The sequence below is a fragment of the Lepidochelys kempii genome, chromosome 8, assembly GCF_965140265.1.
Source record: "Lepidochelys kempii isolate rLepKem1 chromosome 8, rLepKem1.hap2, whole genome shotgun sequence".
NCBI classification, from domain to species: Eukaryota; Metazoa; Chordata; order Testudines; family Cheloniidae; genus Lepidochelys; species Lepidochelys kempii.
Genome location: NC_133263.1, coordinates 50,671,370 through 50,697,845, shown reverse-complemented (window position 1 = coordinate 50,697,845; position 26,476 = coordinate 50,671,370). Strand labels below are relative to the sequence as shown.

The 26,476-nt window shown below is 49.2% G+C and overlaps 1 protein-coding gene across 1 annotated transcript in view; it reads right to left on the bottom strand.

Moving 5' to 3' along the window:
• Positions 1–26,476, bottom strand: part of PAPPA2 (pappalysin 2) — a 170,973-nt gene that overhangs the window by 96,891 nt on the left and 47,606 nt on the right. Inside the window, exons 3-6 of the mRNA XM_073358102.1 lie at positions 24,603–24,748; positions 7,615–7,908; positions 6,155–6,347; positions 3,409–3,530 (exon numbers count right to left, since the gene is read on the bottom strand). Coding sequence (XP_073214203.1) covers positions 3,409–3,530; positions 6,155–6,347; positions 7,615–7,908; positions 24,603–24,748 — 755 coding nt within the window. The remainder of the gene's footprint in view (positions 1–3,408; positions 3,531–6,154; positions 6,348–7,614; positions 7,909–24,602; positions 24,749–26,476) is intronic.

Below are 26,476 nucleotides of genomic sequence, written 5' to 3'. Positions count from 1 at the left end.
GATGAGGTTCAACAAGCACAAGTGCAGAGTCCTGCATTTAAGACAGAAGAATCCTATGCATTGCTACAGACTAGGGACTGAATGGCTAGGCAGCAGTTCTGCAGAAAAGGACCTAAGTGTTACAGTGGATGAGAAGCTGGATATCAGTCAGTGTGCCCTTGTTGCCAAGAAGGCAAACGGCATTTTGGGCTGTATAAGTAAGGGCATTGCCAGCAGATCGAGGGATGTGATCATTCCCCTCTATTCGGCATTGGTGAGGCCTCATTTGGAGTAGTGTGTCCAGTTTTGGGCCCCACACTACAAGAAGGATGTGGAAAAATTGGAAAGCATCCAGCGGAGGGCAACAAAAAATGATTAGGAGACTGGAACACATGATTTATGAGGAGAGGTAGCGGGAACTGGGATTATTTAGTCTGCAGAAGAGAAGAATGAGGGGGGATTTGATAGCTGCTTTCAACTACCTGAAGGGGGGTTCCAAAGAAGATGGATCTAGACTGTTCTCAGTGGTAGCAGATGACAGAACAAGGAGTAATGGTCTCAAGTTGCAGTGGGGGAGATTTAGGTTGGATATTAGGAAAAACTTTTTCCCTAGGAGGGTGGTGAAGCACTGGAATGCATTACCTTGGGAAGTGGTGGAATCTCCTTTCTTTGAGGTTAAGGTCAAGCTTGACAAAGCCCTGGCTAGGATGATTTAGCTGGGGATTGGTCCTGCTTTGAGCAGGGGGTTGGACTAGATGACTTCCTGAGGTCCCTTCCAACCCTGAGATTCTATTATTCTGTGTGCAGACAATGATGCCATCATATGCACACAGCCACACATAAGCACCAACATACAGTGTGTGCTCAAATGTCTCAGAGCATACAGATATCAAACAAACTTGCGTCTCCATGCATAAATCCTCAGATCCCTAACAGCATGAAGAAACATACATATGTATCCCACCCTACACGCATGCCTGCACAGACGTACACAGGCCTGAACACGCGTATCTAGGAATTTTTCAACAAAATGGTTTTGGCTCATTTGTTGAAACCAAAACCAATGGTTTTGTGGGAATGGCCAGTCTCCATGGATTGCGCGACCAATAAAAAGTTGAAAAAGAGTTTTGACATTGTTGAAATGGGTCACTTCTCCATTGGCTAAACAAAACATTTCAGTTTTTCAGTTCAAAACCGCTTTTTTTGTTTCAAAATTTAACTTCATTTATACTAAAAAAAGTTTCAAAAATGAAAAAAGGTCCAAATCTAAATGTTTTGAAATCCCAAACCAGAATATTTTTCAGTTTATCAGTTCAGAAAAATGTTCAAGCTCTTGACTTTTTGTTCTGATCTGGGAGGGGAAAAATGTTCAAAATCTCAAAAATTCTCACAAGAGAGGAACCCCCGACCCAATCTTATCAAACAGGTCAGTGCAAACATCCCCCCTTTGCACAGAACTGTACAATGACTCAGGCACAAACACATACTCTATATACCTGTGTATCCACAGGAACACCTGCAGACACATGCGTTCATTTTGTCAGAAACACAGGTATACCTGCACACACACACAAACCCACACATGCCTGGACACACAGACACGGACTGCACCAAGCAGGATTCTGTGATTGGTCTCAGTGCCACTGGCATACTAACTATACACCTGCGATGGAGAGAAATTAGCATGAGTTAACTGCCGACACCTCTCACCCTGCATTAGTGCTAGGTTTTGTTCGGACCAGCCTTCCCATTCTTAGGCACAAGCTTACAGAGGAGAAGTTATGGAAACTAGTTTTCAGGCAGATCCCAATGCAGGGCTCATGGCCCTATTAGGTGAGTGCATTCGAGTGAGGAGGAGCAGAGGAGCACACCCGGCTGGCTGAGTGTCATCAGTACAGATGGGCCCATGCTGCCAAGTTTGCCTCTGAATTCTTATTTGATCTCCAAACGTTCCAAGGCTGAAGGGGTCAGGGATTAGATCATTCTCCTAGGCGAAGCAGCACAAAAGGAATTTGATGCTTTTCTATAGGGGCAGCTGGCGGTTCTTCTGTCACAGGGAGTGGTGTAAAGCATTAGGGGCATTCTGGGGTGGGCCAAGGGCAGGAGAGGGCATGGCTGTCTGCTGGCTTGGGATCACCAGCATAATAGTCCCTAGTGGAAGTCCTGTTTATCAGGGACCCATCTCAGCCCTGGAGCAGACTGGGCCGAGAGCCACCTTTGCCTCCACCCCATCAGCGACAGCAAAGCTTGCTCAGGATTGAGCCCTATGCAGTCAGCAAGGGAAACCAACACGGATGTGCTCTGAGCCATGGAAAGAGAAGCTGAGCGCAACCAATTTCAAGTTTACAGACTCTGCTGAAAACACCCAATTTTCCCAAGGCCACAAACAATTGTTCTATTTAGTGCCTATCCAAGGCCTGGACTTGTGCCACTGTCCCCATAAAATCCCCCAGGTTGTGCAGAACTGTTTCTCTCTCTCACCCCAGCTGATACATACTGGTGAAAACAGCACACTGGTGTGGAGAAAAATTTAGCATCTGCTAAGGGGAAAGCCAGTTCTGATCTGCAACGGATGACACGGCCACCTGACAGCCCGGGAAATGGAAAATGCTGAAGCTAACCGCTCCAAATGTTCTGCTGTTTAACCAAATTGGCACAACCTCTTTTTTCCCCTCATTTGTCACTTTCTCTGATTGCGAGAGAGGTTTCCACCCCGCTCCAGTCTCGAGCGGAAGTTTCCAGTGACACCATGAAACCCTTGGCTCTTTCCTATGCCAGGGGCATGTGCATGCCAGTGTGATTCATGCTGTAACTTGTCTGGTAGGCAAGGCCAGGGGCAAGATAACCTGCCCCAGGGTGCTTTTTAAACTGACCTCCCTGGCTCATAAACACTTGAAACTGGATACACCTATCAGTTCATCCCATCCATCCTGTTGGTGGGGAAGAAGGACTGTTCCCTACGCTGTGTTCTCCAGGGCTCTGCTTGGACCTAAATGATCCAAGAAATGAGATTCTCACCAACACCTCAGGAAGAGTATGCCACTCTCTGTGGCTGGATCAAAGTCCATGGAAGGCCAAGAGAAGGCTCCTATAGGGTTTGATCCAAAGCCAAAGAGGTGGGTGCACCATACACTGTTTTTTCTTTTGGTGACATCAGACCAACTGAACAGGTTTCCAGGTGCCTCTTTTCTCTCTCCAACACCCTCCTGGGAAGCTGTTAGTAACACTGATGAGCTCCCTGCACCCCAAAGTTGCTGGTATCTCCGGTATGGTCCCTGGGAGCTGAGCTTTACCTTATGCAATCTTCTACCAAGAGGATATTTAAATTTAGATAGAGCAGAAAGATATGGAAAATTGGGTCTCAGATGATCTCATCTCCACCGAGCGGAGTGGCAGTCACTGTGAATGAGAGAGGACAAGGCACTTTACCTACTGCCTCCTCAGGGGTCCAGTAGCCGGAGGAGTCACAGACTCGAGGGGAAGAGGCCTCATGCACATACTGGCTGAAAGTACCATCTTCAGCACAGTCCCCGCAGAGAGTGCTGGGGTCCCTGCAGAACAGAGAGAGAGAGAGAGAATGAGAATGAATGAGGAAGACTCTTTTCCCCCCCAGTTTCTGATCAGACTTGGACTCTTCTCACTCAATCCCCAACTTGGCATGACATGGGAAGCCCATAAGAGCCAGCTGCTTGGCTTGCTTGTTCTCACAGCCAGCTCTGGCAGAGGCTGGAGAGGGAAAGGGAAACCTTCTGGTTAAGGTACCATACTGGCGATCTGGGTTGGATCCCCAGCTTATCTACAGATTCCCCGTGTGATCTCAGACAGGTCAGTAAACGCTCTGTGCCTCAGCTTCCCCTCTCAAAAATGGGGAGAATAGCCTTTCCTGTGTCTGCCTTGACTATTTAGACTGTAAGCAGTCTGGGCCAAAGTACGTCTCATACTATGTGTACGTACAGAGCCTGGCACAAGTGGAGCCATGCACTCAGCTTTGGCCTCTAGATGCCCCCATAATACAAATAAGCGATCATGTTTAATTAAAGTGTCAGCATTAAGCTAACGAGGGACCAGGGCAGTATTTCCTGCTCTAAAGACAATGTCAAAACATTCCATTCAGTTAGTCCTGAACGCGCTGCAGTATTTTTCAATCATAAGCCTCCGCTTTCCTTCTCGGGCCATTCTTTTAATGATGCAAGCCCATTTGATGGTTCAGACACCTGTCTGTGCCCTCACTGTGTGACATATACAGTGCTGTTCTGGCTCCCAAATGGCATATGAGCCATTTGGTGCAGCTAGGGAGCAATTATTCCCTAATTGGGCAGGATGTCCTCAGACATCGATTTTCTATGAATTAAAAGGCATTTGAAAGGCCAGATTTGTAAAATGCTTTCAGGGGGATGCGAGACTTCACTCACCTTCGCAAAGGGCTTTGAGCTGGTAGCTGTTAGAGAAGTATTATTCTTATTCTTTTGCAAATGGCTTATGGGCACAACCGCTTTGCACTGCCATTGTAACTCACAGTATTCACAAGCTGCTAAGCTTTGTAAGACCCCAAATGAAGACAATATTTAAGCCCTAGTCACCTAAACAATTAAACATGCTTAATTTTCAGGATGTGTGTAAGTCCCATTAAAGTCAATGGGACCGAAGAAGCACATGCCTAAAGATGAGCGCATGCTTAAGTGCTTTGGTGAACATGGATGGACTAGTGAATCAGGGCCTCGGCTACTGTCAGTCTCAGGTCTATACAAACATTTCCCAGGGCATTAATAAAGAAAAGGACAGATTACATACAGTCCTCTCCAAAGCCCGCTGAAGTCAAAGGGAGTAATAAATAAATATTACCAAGCTCTTATATGACGCATTTCATCAATAGGTCTCAATGCTCTTTATGCAGGACAAATATCCTTACCCCCATTTTACAGATAGGAAAACTGAGGCACAGAGAGGGGAAGTGACTTGATCAATGTCACCCAGCAGGCCAGTGGCAGAGCCAGGACTAGACAGCAGGTCCCTGGAATCCCAGTCCAGTGCTCTATCAATTGGGCCACACTGGGTTTTCACTGACTTCATGATTAGGACCCTGGCCTATGCGATTTTTAAAAATGTATGCGATGCCAATTCTAGAGCAATAACCAGCTGCCGATCTTGAGCGCTTCCCAGCTCAGGGACTCAGAGGATTTAATTATTAAATATTCAGTTAGTGTCGACGATATGTGTAAACTTGAGTCCCTGACGTTAGGCACCTTAGTCAGGCACTCAGACAAAAGAGGCCTGATCTTGAGAACAATGAGTCTCCACAATTCCAGATGAACGTGACTGTTCAGCACCCCTGAAAGTCAGGCTCCTTTTAGTCAGGTGCCTAGCTAGGAACTGAAGGGGCTAACTTAAGATACTGACATCTGAAAATATTACTGACGTGCTCGAAGTCACAAAGCAGGGATCCAAATCCCAACATTCTGGCTCCTGGTCCTGTGCGTTAACCACAAGACCATATTCCCTCCTCATAAATCAGTAGTTTATCCAGTAAGTGCTAAGCAAAGCCCTTTTTTCATTCAGTAATTGCGCTCTCAGGTTGCATTTGGCATTGTCTCCTGATGGCACACAACCCTTTGGCACTCTCTCTGAGCCCCCCCAATAGTGGAATGCTTTTCGGAGGATGCTTGCTTGACACCCCAGCACACACTGCCATCACAGTAGTAAACTTGTAACCAGGCGTTTTTTTCTAGTGAACGTAACTGGGGGGGTTGCCTCGTTCCTCTATTTCTACAAGGCAGCTGCACAAATAGCTGCCCGCTCTCCACCCACTCAAAACACACACACACACACAAACCAGGCAGGGTCTGCCAGTTGGCAAAGAGATTGAGGGTTTTGCCAACTCATCTTCATCACCTTCACTAACTTTTGAAATTCCCTGGTTCAGTGCCAAATGACTTTTCCTAGGGAACCACGGACAAATAAATGGTGACAGGCAATTCCCAGTGGAAGCAAGTACAGGCAGTTGTTTAGGGATCCAGGTATGGGCCAAGGTCAGTGGTAGGACTACAAAACCAGTTCCTGGCCAAAGTGATCTAGAAGAAGCAAGAGGCTATCTGTCAGGCCGGCACGTTTTAATTTATGCCGGTTTTCTGGCATGTTCAGCCAAGCATGGGACCTTCTCAGTGACAATGCCTCTTACCTTTCATAGAGAACGCCACTAATGGGAGGCAGCCAGTGGATGGTGAGGGAGTCTTGGCCCTGCCCAGTGACTACCGGGGGCATGGGGATTGGAGTGGGCTTTCTGCTCTGGCTCCATCGCTGGTACACCAGATCCAAATAGCAATGCATTCGAGCCACTTGGTTGGGGGTAAAACTGTCCGTGCAGTCATCGTCTGAGAGAGAAAGGAGGGAAGGGACTGACTGGTCTGTGAAACATTTTGAGATCCTTGTGTGAAAGGCATTATATAAGTGGTCATTAGCAGTATTAATTACTAAATATAGTCCTGTTTTAAGGCTCTCCTGAAGGAGCCGAGAAGAACACAAATGCCCTGGGCTAGAGAGATTCCCCATGGCTTGTCTTACATGACTCCTCATGTTATTTCTCCAGTCGGCCACAAGATGGCACTATTTCAGCAGCTGTTTGTTTTCCTGACTAGACCTCTCCACAGCACAGGGGTGCTTTCCTGAGCCATGCGGATGGCCAATACCCTTGTTAAGCCAAATAGGGATGAAGCTGTGCGGGAAAGACAAGGGACTCGGAGCATACTGCAAGGTTCTTTTAAAAAAAAATTAACAGATGGATGAAAATCAGTGGCTCTCAGACCTCGTTAAGGACAGAAGGGCATTGCTGCCAGTGACACTGTGTGGCTGCCATGATGAGGCAGGCCAGGCATTTCTGCCTGCTCTGTTGCGCTCCTCCAACACACGCACAGAAGGAGCACAGAGCCAGAGCCAGTGCCAGTGCTATTGGACTGGCTTCCATGGAGTTATGCCAATTTACATCCTCTGAGCTTCCAGCCCACAGCATGGGCCCATAGCACATCTGATGTAGGATCCTGCATCCAGTGCCTGCCATGACCTGATGCTGCCAGGGAAGGTGAGGAGTCCCAGAAGCCAATCAACCCACTGTGCAATGGTGTGGCTGGTGCGTGGGAAGTGTACTCCTTCCTGAGCCCAGCAGGTGACCATCTTATACCCTGGAGCATGAGATCTGATTGCATTGAGCTTAGCACATGCATAACAGCACGTTATTATCAACCCTAATATTTGCCAGCCAGGTATTGCAAACAGCTCTTCACTCATCAAAGCCGCTGCTGTGTCTAAAGCAGCTCTGCCTCAGAGCTCTAAGTCAATTGGAACTTGGAGTAGTTAGGCCTGAGTAAAAACTCAGTAAGGTCTTTAGGATCTGGCCCATTTCATTGACTGTCAGCAGCAGAACAGATATTGGTTATATGTTTGTATGGCACCTTTTCAGGCCAGCGGCACCACAAAACAGTTGCACAGGGTAATGAATTCAATCGTACCGCTACGCAGTGGTTGTGCAGGCCAAAGCACCAGTCTGTAGGGGCTTAGCTCTTACCCTTGCATCGCTTTGGACATAGGACTCTGGTTTCTTCAGCTGAATTTCTAGCTGATACAATAACAATTCCCTCCAGTTACCTGTGTAGCTCATGTAGTTGTTGAACGGCGTTCCGGAGAAGTGGGCGTGGCCACAAGTGTCGTTGGTAGGGTCTGGATCTCGGCAGAGTTTACTTTTGGGGGTAGGGGCTGTGTCAGCACAGAGGTCTCCGGTCTCCATAGAAGGTGTAGTCTCCCTGCAGGGATCATCACAAGATTCCCTTTCGCTCACTCCCTTAAAGACATGGTAGAGTCCCAGGATATGTCCTACTTCGTGGATCATGGTGTTGGTATGGCCAGGCATGCCATAATAGGCTGGATTGAGGACCACGCCACCTGGAATTGCAAGCGCATTCAGTGTCATTAAGAGAGAGATGCAGGGAAGTAACTACCTCCAACCTCTAATGGTTTAGCCCAGCTAATACTCATGTCTCAGCTTTCTTAGCAATCACAAACAAGGTGTCTGATGCAAGAGGCAAGACAGACTTTCAGGAAGGTTGAAGGCACTCAGTGCCTTGCAAGAGCCGATTGGCCCCTTGCTGGATCAGGTTCTTTGGTATTTCAACACCTGGGTCATCCGATCATTTCAGCTGCTGTTTCCTTTAATGTCTGTTCTGAGATAAAACTCTCATTTACAGCCTTGGGTACCCTCTAAATGTATTCCTGACCTGGTGCATCCAACTGAGATGTGTGATGCTCATGCCATGACAGTCTTGACTCCTCCCCGGAGATTAAGGGCAACATTCAAACCCAGGTGCAGATCCAAAGAAGCTGGTGGAGCAGGGTCTTACACCAGGATTGAATTTGGCCCTTTTAGTGAAGCAATGACTCACCAGCTCAGCACCTCCTGCTGGTTGTCTTGGGAATTAGTGCTTCCAGACCAGAGCACCCTCTGCAGGCCGGTGTCTCGCCCGCTGCTGGCCCCCATGTCCCTCCTGGACCCTACTGCCCCTCTCCCTCAGGGTTCTGCCCCCAGCAGTAACCCACAATCAGGGTCTCCCCGCCCAGGGGAACCCCCCTACCCTCTATCTCCACCTTGCCTCAGTGGCTACTGCCAGTCACCATCTAGCCCCTGCTCACTGGGGCAGACTGCAGTCTGTAAACCACTCATCATTGGCAAGGCGGGGTTTGATCAGCTGCCTCTGCCTATTCCCAGGCTACCCCTCTGTAGCCCTAATACCTTTCCTGGCCTTTAGGAAGGCCTGCAGCCTGGGGGTTTTCCAGGCTGGAGCTTCCCAGCTCGTCTGGCCGCTCCCTAGCCCTGGTACCCTTTTCTCCCAGGCAGCCAGTCCTCTCTCTGAAGCTAGAGAGAGAGTCTGCTTGAGTTCCTGGCTCACTGGCCTTTTATAGGGTCAGCTATGGCCTGATTGGGATGTGGCCCCAGCTGTGGCTGCCTTCCCAATCAGCCTAGGCTTTTCCCTCAGCCCCAGCCCTCTCCAAGGGCTGGCTTTAACCCTTTTGAGACAGAGTGGGATGACCACCCCACAACAGTCCTGAATCCATGACCCATTTTTTGGGCTTTTCAAGAGCATGAGTCCCAATAATGGCCAATGGGATTTGTGCTCTACCTCACTTGCATGTTTTTGAAAGTCCCGCCCTTTCTGGGCAGTGGAGTTTTCAAGCTGGTGAAAGTTGCGAGACGGAATGCACTGGAACCTGCTGGTCATAACAACAGAAGCGCAAGCATCCCCACTCTATCCCAACAAGACGCCTTAGAGAGATGGCCTGGTTGCTCCACACAAGCAATCCCTGGTGTCTCTGCTGAGACTGCCAACAAAGGTGGAAATTAGATGTGGCTTTTGGGGGCAAGACAGACACCTGCTGACTAGACACAGAACTGAGTCCCACCAACTGGTTCCTCATTGCTTACTGAGCCCCCCATGGAGACACCCAAGTCACTCACACAGAGAGGAATGACTCCAAAGTCAAGCCCCCCACGCCATCCCCTACTTTCATTAAGATTTCAGAGTAGCAGCTGTGTTAGTCTGTATTCGCAAAAAGAAAAGGAGGACTTGTGGCACCTTAGAGACTAACAAATGTATTTGAACATAAGCTTTCATGAGCTACAGCTCACTTCATCAGATGCATTCAGTGGAAAATACAGTGGGGAGATCTATATACATAGAGAACATGAAACAATGGGTGTTACCATACGCACTGTAACGAGAATGATCACTTAAGATGAGCTATTAGCAGCAGGAGAGCAGAGGGGGAGGAGGGGAAAGAAAACCTATTGCAGTGATAATCAAGGTGGGCCATTTCCAGCAGTTGACAAGAATGTCTGAGGAACAGTGGGGGGGGAGGGGGGGATATAAACATTCTAGAGCAATAACCAGCTGCCGATCTTGAGCGCTTCCCAGCTCAGGGTCTCAGATGATTTAATTATTAAATATTCAGTTACTGTCGACGACATGTGCAAACTTGAGTCCCTGACATTAGGCACCTTAGTCAGGCACATTCCATTCATATTCCGACCTATTCATGATGATGACTTCACCCCCATGAACATGATACAGTTCTGTGGTGACCTAGAATCCTATTTTCGACGTCTCCGACTCAAGGAATATTTCCAACACACCTCTGAACAACATACTAACCCACAGAGACCTTCCTACCAACACTACAAAAAGAAGGATTCTGGGTGGACTCCTCCTGAAGGTTGAAACAACAGACTGGACTTCTACATAGAGTGCTTCTGCCAACATGCACAGGCTGAAATTGTGGAAAAGCAGAATCACTTCCTCCATAACCTCAGCCGTGCAGAACACAACTCTGACATGATAATCAAAAAGGCTGACAAAGGAGGTGCTGTCGTCGTCATGAATAGGTCGGAATATGAACAAGAGGCTGCTAGGCAACTCTCCAACACCACTTTCTACAAGCCATTACCCTCTGATCCCACTGAGGGTTACCAAAAGAAACTATACCATTTGCTCAAGAAACTCCCTGAAAAAGCACAAGAACAAATCCGCACAGACACACCCCTGGAATCCTGACCTGGGGTATTCCATCTGCTACCCAAGATTCATAAACCTGGAAATCCTGGGCGCCCCATCATCTCAGGCATTGACACCCTGTCAGCAGGATTGTCTGGCTATGTAGACTTCCTCCTCAGGCCCTACGCTACCAGCACTCCCAGCTATCTTCGAGACACCACTGACTTCCTGAGGAAACTACAATCCATCAGTGATCTTCCTGAAAACACCATCCTGGCCACTATGGATGTAGAAGCCCTCTACACCAACATTCCACACAAAGATGGACTACAAGCCATCAGGAACAGTATCCCCAATAATGCCACGGCAAACCTGGTGGCGGAACTTTGTGACTTTGTCCTCACCCATAACTATTTCATATCTGGGGACAACGTATACCTTCAAATCAGCGGCACTGCTATGGGTACCCGCATGGCCCCACAGTTTGCCAACATTTTTATGGCTGACATAGAACAACGCTTCCTCAGCTCTCGTCCTCTAATGCCCCTACTCTACTTGCGCTACATTGATGACATCTTCATCATCTGGACCCATGCAAAAGAAGCCCTTGAGGAATTCCACCATGATTTCAACAATTTCTATCCCACCATCAACCTCAGCCTGGACCAGTCCACACAAGAGATCCACTTTCTGGATACTATGGTGCTAATAAGCAATGGTCACATAAACATCACGCTATACCAGAAACCTACTGACCACTATTCCTACCTATATGCCTCCAGCTTTCATCCAGACCACACCACATGATCCATTGTCTACAGCCAAGCTCTACGATACAACCACATTTGCTCCAACCCCTCAGACAGCGACAAACACCTACAAGATCTCTATCAAGCATTCTTACAACAACAATACCTACCTGCTGAAGTGAAGAAACAGATTGACAGAGCCAGAAGAGTACCCAGAAGTCACCTACTCCAGGACAGGCCTAACAAAGAAAATAACAGAATGCTACTAGCCATCACCTTCAGCCCCCAACTAAAACCTCTCCAACGCATCATCAAGGATCTACAACCTATCGTGAAGGACGACCCATCACGCTCACAGATCTTGGGAGACAGGCCAGTCCTTGCAACAGAACCACTAACCCAGGAACCTATCCTTGCAACAAAGCCCGTTGCCAACTGTGCCCACATATCTATTCAGGGGACACCATCATAGGGCCTAATCGCATCAGCCACACCATCAGAAGCTCATTCACCTGCACATCTACCAATGTGGTATATGCCATCATGTGCCAGCAATGCCCCTCTGCCATGTACATTGGTCAAACTGGACAGTCTCTACGTAAAAGAATTAATGGACACAAATCAGATGTCAAGAATTATAACACTCAAAAACCAGTCGGAGAACACTTCCATCTCCCTGGTCACTCAATTACAGACCTAAGCGTGGCAATACTTCAACAAAAAAACTTCAGAAACAGACTCCAAGGAGAGACTGCTGAATTGGAATTAATTTGCAAACTGGATACAATTAACTTAGGCTTGAATAGAGACTGGGAGTGGATGGGTCATTACACAAAGTAAAACTATTTCCCCCTGTTTATTCCCCCCCCACACACACACACACACTGTTCCTCAGACGTTCTTGTCAACTGCTGGAAATGGCCCACCTTGATTATCACTGGAATAGGTTTTCTTCCCCCCCCGCTCTCCTGCTGCTAATAGCTCATCTTAAGTGATCACTCTCCTTACAGTGTGTATGGTAACATCCATTGTTTCATGTTCTCTGTGTATATAAATCTCCCCACTGTATTTTCCTCTGAATGCATCCGATGAAGTGAGCTGTAGCTCACGAAAGCTCATGCTGAAATAAATTGGTTAGTCTCTAAGGTGTCACAAGTCTTCCTTTTCTTTTCATTAAGGTGTTTGCTTCTTTCTTGAAAACTGTATGTGGGTTTAATGCTTACAGAAGTCACAGGGCTAACAGCCCTGGTCAGAGCCAAGCATAGTACAAGCACGTGAGCATTCCCCGGGCCCTGTTCCAACGCACGGCAACCCTGACCCTCAGCGCCCTCTCTCCTCTTACAGTTCCAGGGCTGTAGTAGCACTGGTTCCGAATTTCCCACTGGGAACATTTTCCAATGGAAAACTGCCTCCCTGGCCCCAGTGAAAACTTTTGCAGAAAATCTTGGTTTCTTTTGACATTTTCCAGGTTTTCAATGAAAAAAATTTACAAAACTAAATAAGTTTTTCTTCCCTCTGCCCCTTCCTGCTTTTTCCTTGTTTCCCTTTTTTCATTTTGCTGCTGGAAAAGGAGGGAAAGGAAAAAAAGAGAGGGAAAAACCAAAAGCCAAACACATTCTTAGGGCCAGCAATGCTGTCTGAGTGTCCGTCCATACTGCATGGCGGACGTGACTGCAGTGCCTGTAGACAGACTGGAGACAGCTTTACTCTAGCTAGCTCAGCTACCAGTAGCAGTGAAGCGGTAGCAGCCTGCCCATCAGTACAGGCCGTACAAGCCTCCCAGAAATGCTGGGTAATTATTCCCATGGCTAGCCCACGCGGAACCCCGTACCTCCACGGCCTCACTACTCCAGTACCCGAGCTAGCTACACTTAAGCTGGCTTGGATGTGCCTGCACGTGCTCCAATTCCACCCCGTGATTACAGGGTAGACATACCCCAGGGCAAGCTTAAACTCTACTCTCAATGGACGAATCTGCTACTCTACCTCATGGCTCTGCCTCTGCTATCGCAACACCGGTTTGCCAGCTGCAGTACCAGTGTGGCTTGTGTTTGCCTCAGCCCTCGGAAGTGCAGGCATTTCTTCTGAGGGAGGGCATGACTCTGACCTCAGTTTGTCCGGATTTACGCCCAGGAGACTCTGACTACTTCAGTGGAGCTGTGCCTGATGTATACCAGGGTACGACAGATGCACAGGGCAAGATTCTGCCCTATTTACACCCTAAGCAATCCTTAGAGTCATAGAATTTAAAGCCAGAGAGGGCCACTAGATCATCCAGTTGGACCGCCTGTATCTCACAGGCCACCAACTCCACCCAGCCAGTCCCACACTAAGCCCAGCAACTAGAATCAGATCAAAGTATTACAGCCCTCAGGAGACCCCGGGCAGGTCACAGGAGGGACTGAGGGGGCATCAATGCAGGCAACTGACTGAGCTATCCACCAGTGATCCTCCGGATCTCAACAGAGATGTGAGAGGGTGGCTTAGGAAGTGCAGGATTTGGTTTAGAGGATCGGAATTTGCTCTCTGCTCCGCCAGTCTGAATTCAGAATGACTTGCTGGAGTGGCTCGAAACTGAATAAGTGCAATAGAGAGCAGGCTGCGGCCCCACGAGAGAATTCAAAAAATAACAATCATCAGTAACAAAGCGACAGCCCCAATGCAGCACTTGACACATTCAAAGCACTGTGCAGGCTTGGCACTGTTCTGCAGCTCCATTGCTCCTATAAATTGTTTCTCCTACTGTTCCCTCAGTGCACCCACTGGTGTGTAAATTACAACTTGTCTTGCATGCCAGCAGCTGGATTCACAGTTATCCTGCAGCTCCTTTGTGTTGGTGCAAAGGGGCCACAAAGCGACTGCATGGCCCCCCTGGTGAATACTCCCAGAGCAGAAAACACCCCCTCATGTTCCGCCTCCTCTGCACCTCTCTTCCCCTGCTGGAGCCTCCAGCAGAGAGGGCATGCCGGGGGTGGGCCAGTGATGGGGGGTGGGCTAATGCATTTCTTGTGAGTCCTGCAGGTATCTTGTAAAAGTGGGCTAGATAGAGACATGGCCCTGAGAGCTCAATAGCTGAGCTGGACTCTGCACTGATCCAGGGGTGAATTGGAGCCTTGCTCTGCACCAGTTCGGTGCAAGTTACACCATTTGACCCCTTCCTCTCATTTTCTGATCCAATTGCACCCGGCATGCAGCTTCCACCACTCTCCATGTCCCCGAGATGTCCAGGGAGCTGCAGCAGAATCTGCTCAGAGAAGAGACCTGCTTTCACATGCTGGGGGTGGGTAAGAGGAGGCGCTCAGTCGATGGAGATGCCAGCAAACCAACACAAAGCTTCTTTGCATTTAAATCCAAACAAAAGTACAAGAGAAAAAAGCCTCTCTCCAGCCAAACCCAAGTCTGAGCAAGGCAGGAGGCTCCCTGCCTGAGAGCTGGAACGGGGGGAAGGGGGTGCACGTGCAGAAAGAAAACAATGCTCAGAAAGAAATGAATGGGATGTGAAAGCCCTGCACTAATCCCGCAGCGCTAACCGCGAGGAATGGCAAACCGATCCATTCGGGTCTGATGGCTCAGGGCACCAGAGGCCCTGAAATCTAATATTCCCACCTTTGAGCTGAAATCTGAAACCTCTTCCTCGGGAGAGGAATAAAGAATTATTCTAATAAGGAGAGAAAGCTGCTGCAGAGAGCATTTGCCAAGACCCCAGGCCTGATCTCCCCACCACCAGCAAAAGGAAAGCCAAATTTTGTTAAAGCTAATGGATGGATGGATGGATCTGAAATAGAAGGAGAATACTGCACTACTTCCCCCACCTTCCCTCTTGCTCCCTGGTGAGATAAATTTCAGCATGCTGACTGTTTGTGACCCAGGTGGAGTCTCCCAATGCAGTGCCCCTGAAAGTGGCAGAAAGCGGTTCAAAATCTGCTGCTGTTGGAAGGATAGACATCTACTGCAGCAGAACCGCTCCCCACCTTCCTTGCCTTCCCCCCATTCCCTCCTTTCACTGCTGTCTCTCCCTTCTCCCCTCCTTCACCTCCATCTTATGCAGTCCTGTTGGCACAGATTTCAATTGGTTTTAAATGAAATCCTCATATCAGGCCTGCAGGCTAGAGGTGCCCAGCAAATGAGCTCACAAGAGCCCTTGACATCAGATGAGTGAGCTAACCCTAATCTCCCAGAGTCTTGTGCCTTTGCATCATCCAGTGATGTCCCAGAGGCCTGTGCTTTCACATCAGGCTAGCAAGATAGAGGTGTTGTTCCAATGATTTCCCCCCAGGCCTGTGCCTTGACAGAAGCCCAGCAAGCTAGAGGTGGGGAATCCCACAATGCTGTGCCTCAAAATTATCTCAGCAAGATGGTGAAGCTGAGCCAGTGACCTATGGCAGCCTGTCCCAGGAGACCAGACCTGCTAGCTATGGGTGCTGAGACAATAAACTCAATAAGGTCTGAGCCTCAAGGTCGCTCAGCAAGCTAGAGGTGTCCAGTCAATAAATGGAACAAAGGCCTTAGCATCGACCGTAGCCCTGGATGCTAATCTGGGTGGACTAGTGACCTCCTAAAGGCCCTGTGCCCTGATATCAGACCAGCCAGTTACCAGGGCTGAGGCTGGGAGCTCACCAAGGCCCGCCCACTTGGGAGTCCCCTTTCTTCCTCCTTTTGTCTTCCTGGGTCCACCTCGCTCTCCTGGGAGGAAGAGAGGGAAAGGAGAGCCGGCTGTCTCCAGCTCTCCCTCAGATTGAGGGGAAAAGGGAGGCTGGCTCCAGCCTCTCCTAGCCAGAATCCCAGAGAAACAAAATGGCCCTGCCTCTGGGGGAGGAGGGGACGGGACGACACATGAAGAATAACCTCCACTGTCTGGAGACGGTGGAGGGGATTTCAGGGAAGAGCATAACCCATTGAGTTGGGGTTTGCCACAGGTGCTCACTCATATCCCAACTCCTGGGGAAAAGCACGAGGAGTGCTCCCCAGTGCTCCAGGACTCCATTGTTACGTAGCATGCAACAATTCGAACCTCCAGGAGGTCAGTGCCTTCGACCACCATGCTGGGGCTTTGCTGTACTGACTCCAAGGGAAGACAGACCTGAGTCACCAACATCACTTCTGCAGCACCTGGGCTTCCCTCAGAGGTCTCCAGCCCAAGGCCCGTCTCCTGCCTCTCACTGAGACCAGTGACAGATGCTGCAGAGCTCTGGTTCCCAACCGTCAAAGGATTGTGGGCCTTGGGTCATGAGACACGGGTTTTGGCCATTTTGCATGGCACATATCCAAACAGTAGGCAGGCGGTTTGTGGGGGGCATTGAGCCAGGATGCTGGGTTAGCGCCTGGGGATGCTGGGGGTGGGTGGTTCAGCTAGGGTGGTGGATGGTCTAGTGAGTTGGAGACTGGGGGTGCTGAGGGAAAATGGTAAGCTGGGGTGGGGGATGGGCTGGTGGGGTGAGGAGTGGTGGGGAGTGGTACAGCTGGGGTGGGGGTTGGGCTGGTTGGGTGAGCAATGATATGGGGGGGTGGTACAGCTAGAATGGGAGTTGGACTGGGGGTGCTGAGGGAAGATGGTACAGCTAGGGTGGGGATGGGCTGGTGGGAACTGGGGGTGCTGGGCGAGGGTGGTACAGCTGGGGTGGGGGATGGGCTGGTGGGGTGGGAGTTGAACTGGGGGTGTTGAGGGAAGATGGTACAGGTGGGGTGGGGGAGGGGCTGGAGGGGTGCGGACTGGGAAGTGCTGTGCGAGGTTCATACAGCTGGGGTGTGGGTTGGGCTGGTGGGGTGGGGGCTGGGAGTGCCGGGCGAGGGCAGTACAGCTGAGCTGGGGGTTGGGGATGATAGGGGGAGGGTGGCATAGCTAAGGTGGGGGCTGGGCCAGGGCCTGGAGGTGCGAGGGGGACAAGGGCTGCAGTCAGCTGGCAGGTGGTGGGGAGTCTCCTGCCACTCTCCTTGTGCCCACCCCCTGGATCCTGGAGCTAAGCACTCTGCATTTGGAGAGGAGGGGCTGCTCTCAGATTGGGTGAGGGGGCGAGAGGGGCCAGAGCAAAGACCCAGACAGAACCTACAGCAGGAGGAGTAAGGACGGAGCCAGCTGCTCCTTCTCTACTCTCCCTGGAACCTATAGACCCAGGGACTTTACTACTCTCAGCCAGTGGACTGCCACCCATGTAACACTCCCTCCTCACCCAGGCCTGGTTTAGAGACAGGTGTCAAGTCTCCAGAATGGATCATTACCGCACTAATGTGCTCACGAAGGAAACTTTTTCCAAATCCGAGGGTGTTAATCGGCTGGCTTCCATCCTGAGGCAGGCACGCTGAGTAACTGTGGATAGCCTTACTAGCCACAGAAACCTCTGACCCCCTCTTCAATCATTCTGTGCTGAGCTCTCAGCCTCAAAAGCTTGTGGCTGTGAGTTCCAATGGTTAATTATGTAAATATAAAAAGTATTTATTTTCATTAGTTTTAAATATGTTGCCTTCTGAATGGATGTAAGGTTGAAAGTAACTAACAGTAACTTGAGAGTAAAATAAATAAATAGATAGATAAATAAAGGAAAAAGAAATTCCAGGGATGCTATAATTATCCCCAAACCAAGCATTATAAACGCAGGAAATTCAGAGTTAAGTTTACTCTGCCCCTTACAGGAAACATGCTAAGCTAAGGCACTCAAACGAGTTTACTCTGCCCTGTAGTGATGTCCTGGACTAAAAGGAGGTAACTTATCTGTAACTGGAAGTTCTTCGAGAGGGTGGTCCTTATTGTATTCCACTGTGCATTACTCATGCGTGCTATGCACCTGGAGTCAAAAAATTTTGAAAGCAGCATCTGCTGGTCCATGCATGCGCCCTGGCTCAGCTTGTCCTTTTGACTGAGATGATAAAGGTGGGGCGAACCAACCAACTCTTCACTTCCTTCTCTGCCACGAATCAAGAGGAGATCCAAAGCAGAGGGGAAGGAGAAAGGGGAGTGGAATACAGAGAGGGACCATGCATCTTGAAGAACCTCCAGTTACAGGTAAGTAACCTCTTCTTCTTCTTTGAGTGATGGTCCCTATTGTATTCCATGGTGGGTGACTGACAAGCTGTACCTAAGCAAGATGAGGATGCGAGGATGAGGACAGTAAGGTTGAGCAGAGCACTGCTGTTCCAAAGGAGGCATCAGCAGTTGAGTCCTGCACCAGGGTGTGTAAAGTTTTGAAAATGTGTGGATGAAACTCCATGTGACTGCTTTACAGATGTCTAGGGGGTGTACGTCCTGAAGAGACAACCTGGTCATTGCAACCTGGTAGTGGAGTGAGCTTGTACCCCTGTAGGGGGCGGGAAGTTCAAGAGCTGATAGCCGAGTAGAACGCAGCTGGGAAGCCATTTAGAAATTCTCTGGGAGGAGGCAGTGTGCCCACTGACTCTCTCTCTGCTATCGCGATAAACTGTCTTGGGGACTTCCTGATTGGTCTTGTTCTCTGTAGGGAAAAGGCCAAAGCTCGTCGCATATCAAGGGAGCGGAGTCTACTTTCCACAGACACGTGTGGTTTCAGGAAGAATACAAGTGAATGCACTTGTAAGCAGTGTCAGGATGAGCTCCACCCTGACATCTGGTGGTGAGGTGTGGCAAGTTGTGGAAAAGAACTTCAGGGGCCGATCTCATTTGCATAGGCACACCCACCACGCCTAGAATGAGACCATAGCTGCCCAAATGGTCACTTTGGCTGCTGTGGGATCCCCAGTGTCTCTGTTATTGGGGCAGGAAGAATAAATTGTTATTACCCTGATTATGGGAACTGTGCTTGGAACTGTACGTGGCCTTTTGTTATGATGGAGGGATTCACCATCAACTAAGTAGCACTTGCTAGGCAAGGGTCATGGGTTCCAAAACTGTGTGAATGGAGAGAGGCTGGGGACAAGTATTAATACTTGGTGGCATGGGCCCCTTGGTGAGGGCCTTACATGCTGATTGCACTTCCTCCTCTCTCCACTGTGGAATATCAGAGCTAATTTTGATTTCATTAGAAGTCTAGTTATAGGCTGCTGAGCTCACTTTGGGCTGACAGTGCACCAGCACTGGGGCTCCCCTACTATAAGCTGAATTCACCTAAGAGCTGAAATCACTGAGTGTTGTGTTAAGTAGTGGGGGAGCCTGAAGATATATTGTGGAGCAGTTTGCGGGACGGCTGGTGAAGCAGTTCGACGCGGAGCAGTGTGTGGATGGCAGGAGCTGCTTGTGGGCCGTGGAGCTGAGCGAAGGAGTTCGTGGGGCGGCTGGCGGAGCGGAGCGCAGCTGAGCGAAGGAGTTCGTGGGGCGGCTGGCGGAGCGGAGCGGAGCGCAGCTGAGCGAAGGAGTTCGTGGGGCGGCTGGCGGAGCGGAGCGCCACTATGGAGCTATGGGGCGGTCAGCTTCAGATCACGTAAGGGGCCTCTTACCCCCGTCCCATTTCCACCCAGGTTGGGAGGTAAAGCTCCGCCGATAAACTTTCGAACTCTGGGGCTGCCCTGACCAGGGACAGAGACTTTTGGGGCATTGGACTTTTGGGACTTTGGGTGATTTGGGGTTGCTGGACTCAAGAACCAAAGGGAAAAGGGCATGCCCCAATTTGCCTGGGGTGGGGTTGTTTTTGCTCATGGGTTGTGTTATGAATCCTGTTGGTGGTGTTTCCCCAACATAATGCCACATTGTTTCTCTCTGTTATTAAAAGACTTTTGCTACACTCAGACTATGTGCTTGCGAGAGGGGAAGTATTGCCTCTTGGAGGCGCCCAGCGGGGGTGGTATATATTTGTCCCAGGTCACTGGGTGGGGGCTCGAGCCGGTTTGCATTGTGTTATTGGAATGGAACCCCTAGATATTGAACCCGGCCCTTGTTGCTGCCAACTCTGACGGGCAGAAGGGTTACACACTGATACTGTGCATCTCCTAAACTACTTTGGGGTATAAATATAAGGAAACTTTATCTTTGTGGAACACAGTGAATGGAGGGTCTGCCATCCTTGTTCCAAGTTCACCAACCCTTTGTGCTGAAGTGATAGCTACAAGGAAGATGACCTTCATGGAGAGAAGGACCATGGAGCAAGTAGCTAAAGGCTCAAAGCGGGGAGAGGGTTTATTAGTGCCGAGAGAACAAGATTCTGGTCCCATTGGGGTGTGATCTTTTGAGGAAGTGGAAAGGTTCTTATGAGGCCGTTCCAGACTCGGTTGGTTAGAGGGTGTGCAAAACTGGAGTAGCCCTCAGTAGGAGGATGGAACACGCTGATTGCTGCTAGGTGGACTCACAGGGAGCTGAGGGAGAGACCTGATATCTTTTATAGTCTAAAATGAAGAGAATGTCTGCGGCCTCTAACATAATGCCTCTTAGCTGTGTCCAAGTGTAGAAGCGTTTCCATTTAGACAGGTAACATTTTCTAGTAGAGTCCTTTCTGCTAATAGAAAGGATGTCCTGCATGGCTGAGGAGCATGGACATTCTAGGGTCAGGAGCTCTAGAAAGGTCAGGATGGCAATCGGTAGGGGAGACAACATGTGTGCAGGAGGCTGGGGAACCAAACTGTTTAGGCCAGAATGGGTGATGAGGATGACAGTCACCTTGTCTTGTTGGATCTTGTGCAGCACCCGTGATAAGAGTGGTAGCATAGTTGAGCTGGTCTGACCAGGAGAGAAGGAGCGCATCACCCTGGAAGTGATAACTGAGAGCTTCTCTGGAGCAATACATGGTGCACTTGCTGTTGGTTTGAGAAGTGAACAAAACTCTGACTGGGATTCCCCATTGCATGAAAAGTCATGTAGCACCCTGTTGTGGAGTTCCCACTCGTGGTCGATCCCAAAGCATCTGCTGGAGGGAATCTGTGAGCACATTCTGCTTCCCCAGAAGATAGGCTGCAGATAGGGCGATCTGATTAGTGATGCACCAGTTGCAGAGGTTGACTGCTTCTGCGCACAGGGAGGCAGACTTTGCTCCCCCTTGCTTGTTGATGTAGAATATGGTCATAGTGTTATTTGACATTATCAGGACATGGTGACAGTGGATGAATGGAAGAAGGAACTTGCATGCCTTTCATACTGTTCAAAGTTCCAGGACATCAATGTGCATTCTGGATTCTCGAGATGTCCACATCCCTTGTGTCATGCGGTTGTCCATATGGGCTCCCCAGTCTTGATAATTGATAATTATAGTTTTATCCAGAGAAGAGGGGATAAAGTGGACTCCCATGCATACGTGAGAAGGATTTGTCCAACATAGGCTCATGTGAGGGCGTCATAAATATGAACAGGGAAGCTGTACATAATTGCCTTACCTCTAAGGGGTTAATCATTCAATTAACCTAGTTGGCACCTGATCAGAAGGACCAATGGGGAAAGAAGATACTTTCAAATCTGCAGGGGGGGAGGTTCTGTTTGTGCTCTCTTTGTTTGTTCCCTCTCTGGATGGAGAGAGGGACCAGGCAGGAAAAAACATCTCCTAAAAACCTACCTGAAATGAGCATATAAGATTAGAAAAATTGTAAGTAAGGCAAGGAAATGCGTTAGATTATCTTCTGTTTTAGCTTGTGAATTTTCCCTATGCTAAGAGGTAATTTCATTCCTGTTTTGTAACTGGAAAGCAGAATCAGAGGGGAATCCTCTGTGTTTTAAATCTTTTTATTTACCCTGTAAAGTTACCTTCCATCCTGATTTTGCAGGTGTGATTCTTTTACTTTTTAAAAAAATAAAATTCTTCTTTTAAGAACCTGATTGATTTTCAGTGTCCTAAAAACCCAGGGGTTTGGTCTGTGCTCACATTGTAACTAATTGGTTACTATATTAATCTCAAGCCTCCCCTGGAAAGGGGGTGAAGGGGTTTGTGGGAATATTTTGGGATAACAGGGACTCCAAGTGGCCCTTTTTCCTGAATTTTTGTCTAACTCACTTGGTGGTGGCAGCAATACCATCCAAGGACAAGGAAAGGATTTGTGCCTTGGGGAAATTTTAACCTAAGCTGGTAGAAATAAGCTTAGGGGGTCCTTCATGGAGGTCCCTACATCTGTATCCCAGAGTTCAGAGTGGGGAGGGAACCCTGACAGAGGGACTTTGATCCAGATTCTCAAGGTATTTAGGTGCCTAACTCCCAATAAAACCAATGGGCATTAGGCACCTTTGAGGATCTGGATCTTTGTCAAAAGCTTTGTTTTTTGAAGTCCAAATGAACTACTGCTTGTTCCTATGCCTCTTCTGAACCGAGACAGGTATGCATGCTACAATGTGTGAAGTGATGTCTGTGTGGTGGAAACACCTGTTGATTGAATGCAAAGATGTCACCCTCCCTCACAAAAGAAGAGACAGTCTTGAACCAAAGCCTTCAATCCATGCCTGAGCTTCGGCAAAGTTCAGATCCAGATGCAAACTTCCCAGCACTGGCTCTAATGCCAGGCTAAAGCCCACCCCACCCCAGGACCTTTAGTTGAAGCGCTTGACTCAAACACTGCAGCAGGTGCCTAGCTTGGCTTACGATTTCAGGCTGGATGAGCCTGAATAAGGTAAATGCAAGGCTTTGAGACATCAGACTACCCCGCTGCCTTCCTGCACGCATCTTAATGAACACAGAGTCAGAGGTGTGCACTGAAAAGGAGCCGAGAAAGGCCTGGTGATGAAGGGAAGGGATAGGGGACACACACGGACAGTCAGAGGGGGTTGAAGAGAAGAAGTATGACTGAGGAGCTGGTTGTAGGAAAATTAATGTCAGTCACAAGTGGCTGAGCCTTGAAAATGATTCTTGGTAGCTGAAGGAATGAATTCCACGGAGATCTGCCTTCCTCAACAAGCAAGTGGAGCACTCTGCAGCTGAGAAGCCAGCCCCAAAATCCACGGCACTGTGAGCATTCAGCACGCTGAAGAAAGGAAAATGTAAAAATAACTTTCAAACAGTGCTCCAATGGCTGTTTAAAATTTGAAGGTTTGAACATCCCACGCTATAAAAGCAGAAGGTCAAGGTCTGGCGTGCAGGTGCCGGGAGCAATTACTTCCAGTTACTTAAGTGTTGCTCAGTAAGATGTTTTGACTGCAAAGAGTAAAGGGCTCTGCCAGAAATGTCTGAGAGCAGAGAGAGGGAGGGAAGGTAGGGGGGGGAAAAGAGGGAAATAGAAGAAAGAGAAAAAGAAAAAGACATGCAGAAGAGAAGGAAACATGAACCACATCAGTTCTGTTTGAACAGCAGCTATCTGTGCCCCATTGTGGGAGCACCTCCTAGGGTGACCAGATAGCTCGTGTGAAAAATCGGGATGGGGGTGGGAGGTAATAGGAGCCTATATAAGAAAAAGACCCAAAAATTGGGACTGTCCCTATAAAATCAGGACATCTGGTCACTCTAGCACCTCCTGCTCTCCACTTTTTATTGGGGCTGATTTAGGGGCCTGTTCCCAAGCCTACTGAAGGCAGTGGGATTCTTTCCATTGACTTGGCTGGGTGTTGGATCAGGCTCTAAAAAAGTGACTAGATCTGGCATCTGTACTGATGTTTGCGTAGAGGAGCCCTCGGTGCTAATGCCTGGTGCTGATGGCCTGCTCTGGAAGCATTCAAATCTCTTCTTTAGTTCTCTTGAAATCAAAAAAGGAAGCCTGCAAATTATACACACAGCTAATCTGTTCAACCCAGCGTTGCTACTATTGCAGCCCCTGCTGCCTCTCTCTGTGTGCTGCCCCAGCAGGGGGGTTCTGGATCTCTGTAGGGCTAGACAGAAGTCATGCTAGGGTGGGGAAAGAACAAGCAGCCCCCTTGGAAGCTGCTCAGCCCATAGGGCAGCCCTGCCTGCCCTCTCCCCCACACTGGCCATAATTGTAGCCCCTCTGCTCTCAAAACGAGAAAAAGGAACTTTTCTGAACCTCTCTCCAAAGCTTCTCTTGGGGCTCACGGCAGTAAATTTGGATGGATCCACATCACTTACCTTCTGACTCTGATCCTCCCTGGCATGTCTGCGCCGACTCTCTTGGTGTGGCCACAGTCAGGCCTGACGTTAAGATTCCCTTGCTCCTTTCCAGATGAAACCCCAATCACAGCTCCCCTGGATAGGAGCGCCTATCCTAAGGAAGCACTCTTCCTGTGCTCCGTCCCCACCCCGAGGGGCTGGCCATCTCAAGTATAACAGCCCCTGGTTGGGATGAATGCAGGACTCCTAGCTCCAACGCACAGGCCTCTACTGCATATGCTGAAGGCCACAGGGTCTGATCCAGAACCCACTCAAGTTAATCAGAGTCTTGCCACTGACTCCATCGGGCTTTGGATCAGACCGCTGGCCCCACCTGCCTCCCCATGCCCTATGAGTGTCGAAGTAGGCAGCTGTCCCCTGTGCACCAGTCACAGAGGGAGAAGCTGACACATGGGAGTCACATAAGGGGACTGGCTTACCCAGATGGCTGAGGGCCTCTTTATCCCATGGCCAGGTGGCGGCACCAGCCAGCTCCTCCCGCACCGAGCTGGCAAAGTAGACATTGAGGAAGTGTGTGCTGTTCAGCTGCAGTGCCTCCTTCAGCTCCTTCACGCTCATGTACGCCCTGCAGGGACAGGGAATGGGAGACAGTCAGCAGATATCTCAGTGCAGCAGGAAGGAGTAGGATTGTGTTGAACTGGTGTAGAACGGGGCCCTGGGAGAGGCGTAGGAACAACCAGAGCAGAAGCAGCCCCAGAGAATCCATCCCTTGAGACCCAGTGCATGCTGGGAAAGTCTGGAACGGTTTGGCCAGTTTTAGGGAGATGTCCAACCAGACTGTTAATTCGTTACCTTAATGCTGAGTCGTATCATGTTAGTTAAAGGGCTTGGGCAGAGATACAACTAAGCAAATATAAATAATTCTTGCTATTTATAGTCTCTCCCTAGTTAAGACTGAATTCTGCTCTTAGAGAAGGTACCTGTCCTGGAGCATCAGGAATCCGGGGGACCCCTAGGAAGAGAGAAAAGGGGGAAAGAGAGAAAAATGAGGCAAGGAAATGGGAGGAGAGATGAATGGGTAACTCCAGGGAGAGAGAGAGGAAAGGAAGAGACCACCCCCACTGGGGGGAAGAGAAGGGGACTTGCTCTAGGAAAGAGAGAAGGGGGAACTCAAGGGAGAGAAAGGGTGTTCACCCAGAGGGAGAAAGGTGGGAGAAAGGTGCTTATAACTGTATTGGTTTCAGTGAGACACCCCCAGGTTTCTCAAGAGGCTAGGCTCTCCCTGAAACAGACCTGAAGATCCTTGCTCTCTCTCTCTGTTCCTCCATTCATACCTCACCACCTTCTTTCAGTGCTGACCCTTCTCTGCTCTCCTCCCAGCTCTGTACCTGGATCTCTGCCCTGCCCTGCTCCAACTGGACTCCTGCCTCCACTTTGCAGCATTCAGTGATGGCAGAGGGACCAAAGAACTAAGCGTGGGCTGGGGTGAAACGATACGTTCCCATCTGATATCTGAAGTGAGGAGAAGAATCAATCAGATCAAGAGATATGCACATACAGGCATGGAAGACACCTCAAGGGCCTCTGAGTTTGGGCACCCAAAAATGGAGGTGCCTGAAATCACAAGTCTCTTTTGAAAGTTTTGGCCATTTCAGAATCCAATCCCTTTCGGCTCCTGAATTCTGCTAGCAGCAGCCTCCTCTCTGTCCCTCCATCTGACCCTGAGCTGCAGCTCCTGGCATACAGAGCTTGGCTACCCTGGCAGACTCCGTGAGGCACCTGCCAATGCCACTTGAGCGACTCCCTTTTCCAGCTGCTATTGGGCGGGTGCCTGAGCGAAGCTAGCCATCAGTCCAAGGGATTCATTATCATCATGTATTAAAGTTCTCACTGCTAATGCATTCATGAACCCCATTAGCCACCACAATATGGTGATAGCCAGTCCCAGCAAATAAGAGGGACATATTTTCTGTGTCCACTCAAAGGACACAGTGTCTGATCCACAACCCACTGAAGTCAGGTGAAAGAGTCCCATTGACTAGAAAGTCTTTGGATCAGGCCCTGGATGACCTGGAGCAACAGATTTATGGGGGAAAAACACACCACCAAGGGAATGTACCATTTTAGAGACTAAATATACGGCACAATGCTGATAAAATCATTAGTGGTGAAAAACGCCTCACTTATCACATGCTATCATGATCTTTCCATAGCAACTGGCAGCTTGTAAGTTACATGGTAGGGAGATACTGTGAGGGGAATGCAGCCACCTCTCCCTACTGGGAGCTAGATACCAAGGGAACTTTCCGCCCCCCCAGGACCATTCATGCAGGCAAACAAAAAATGCAACTGT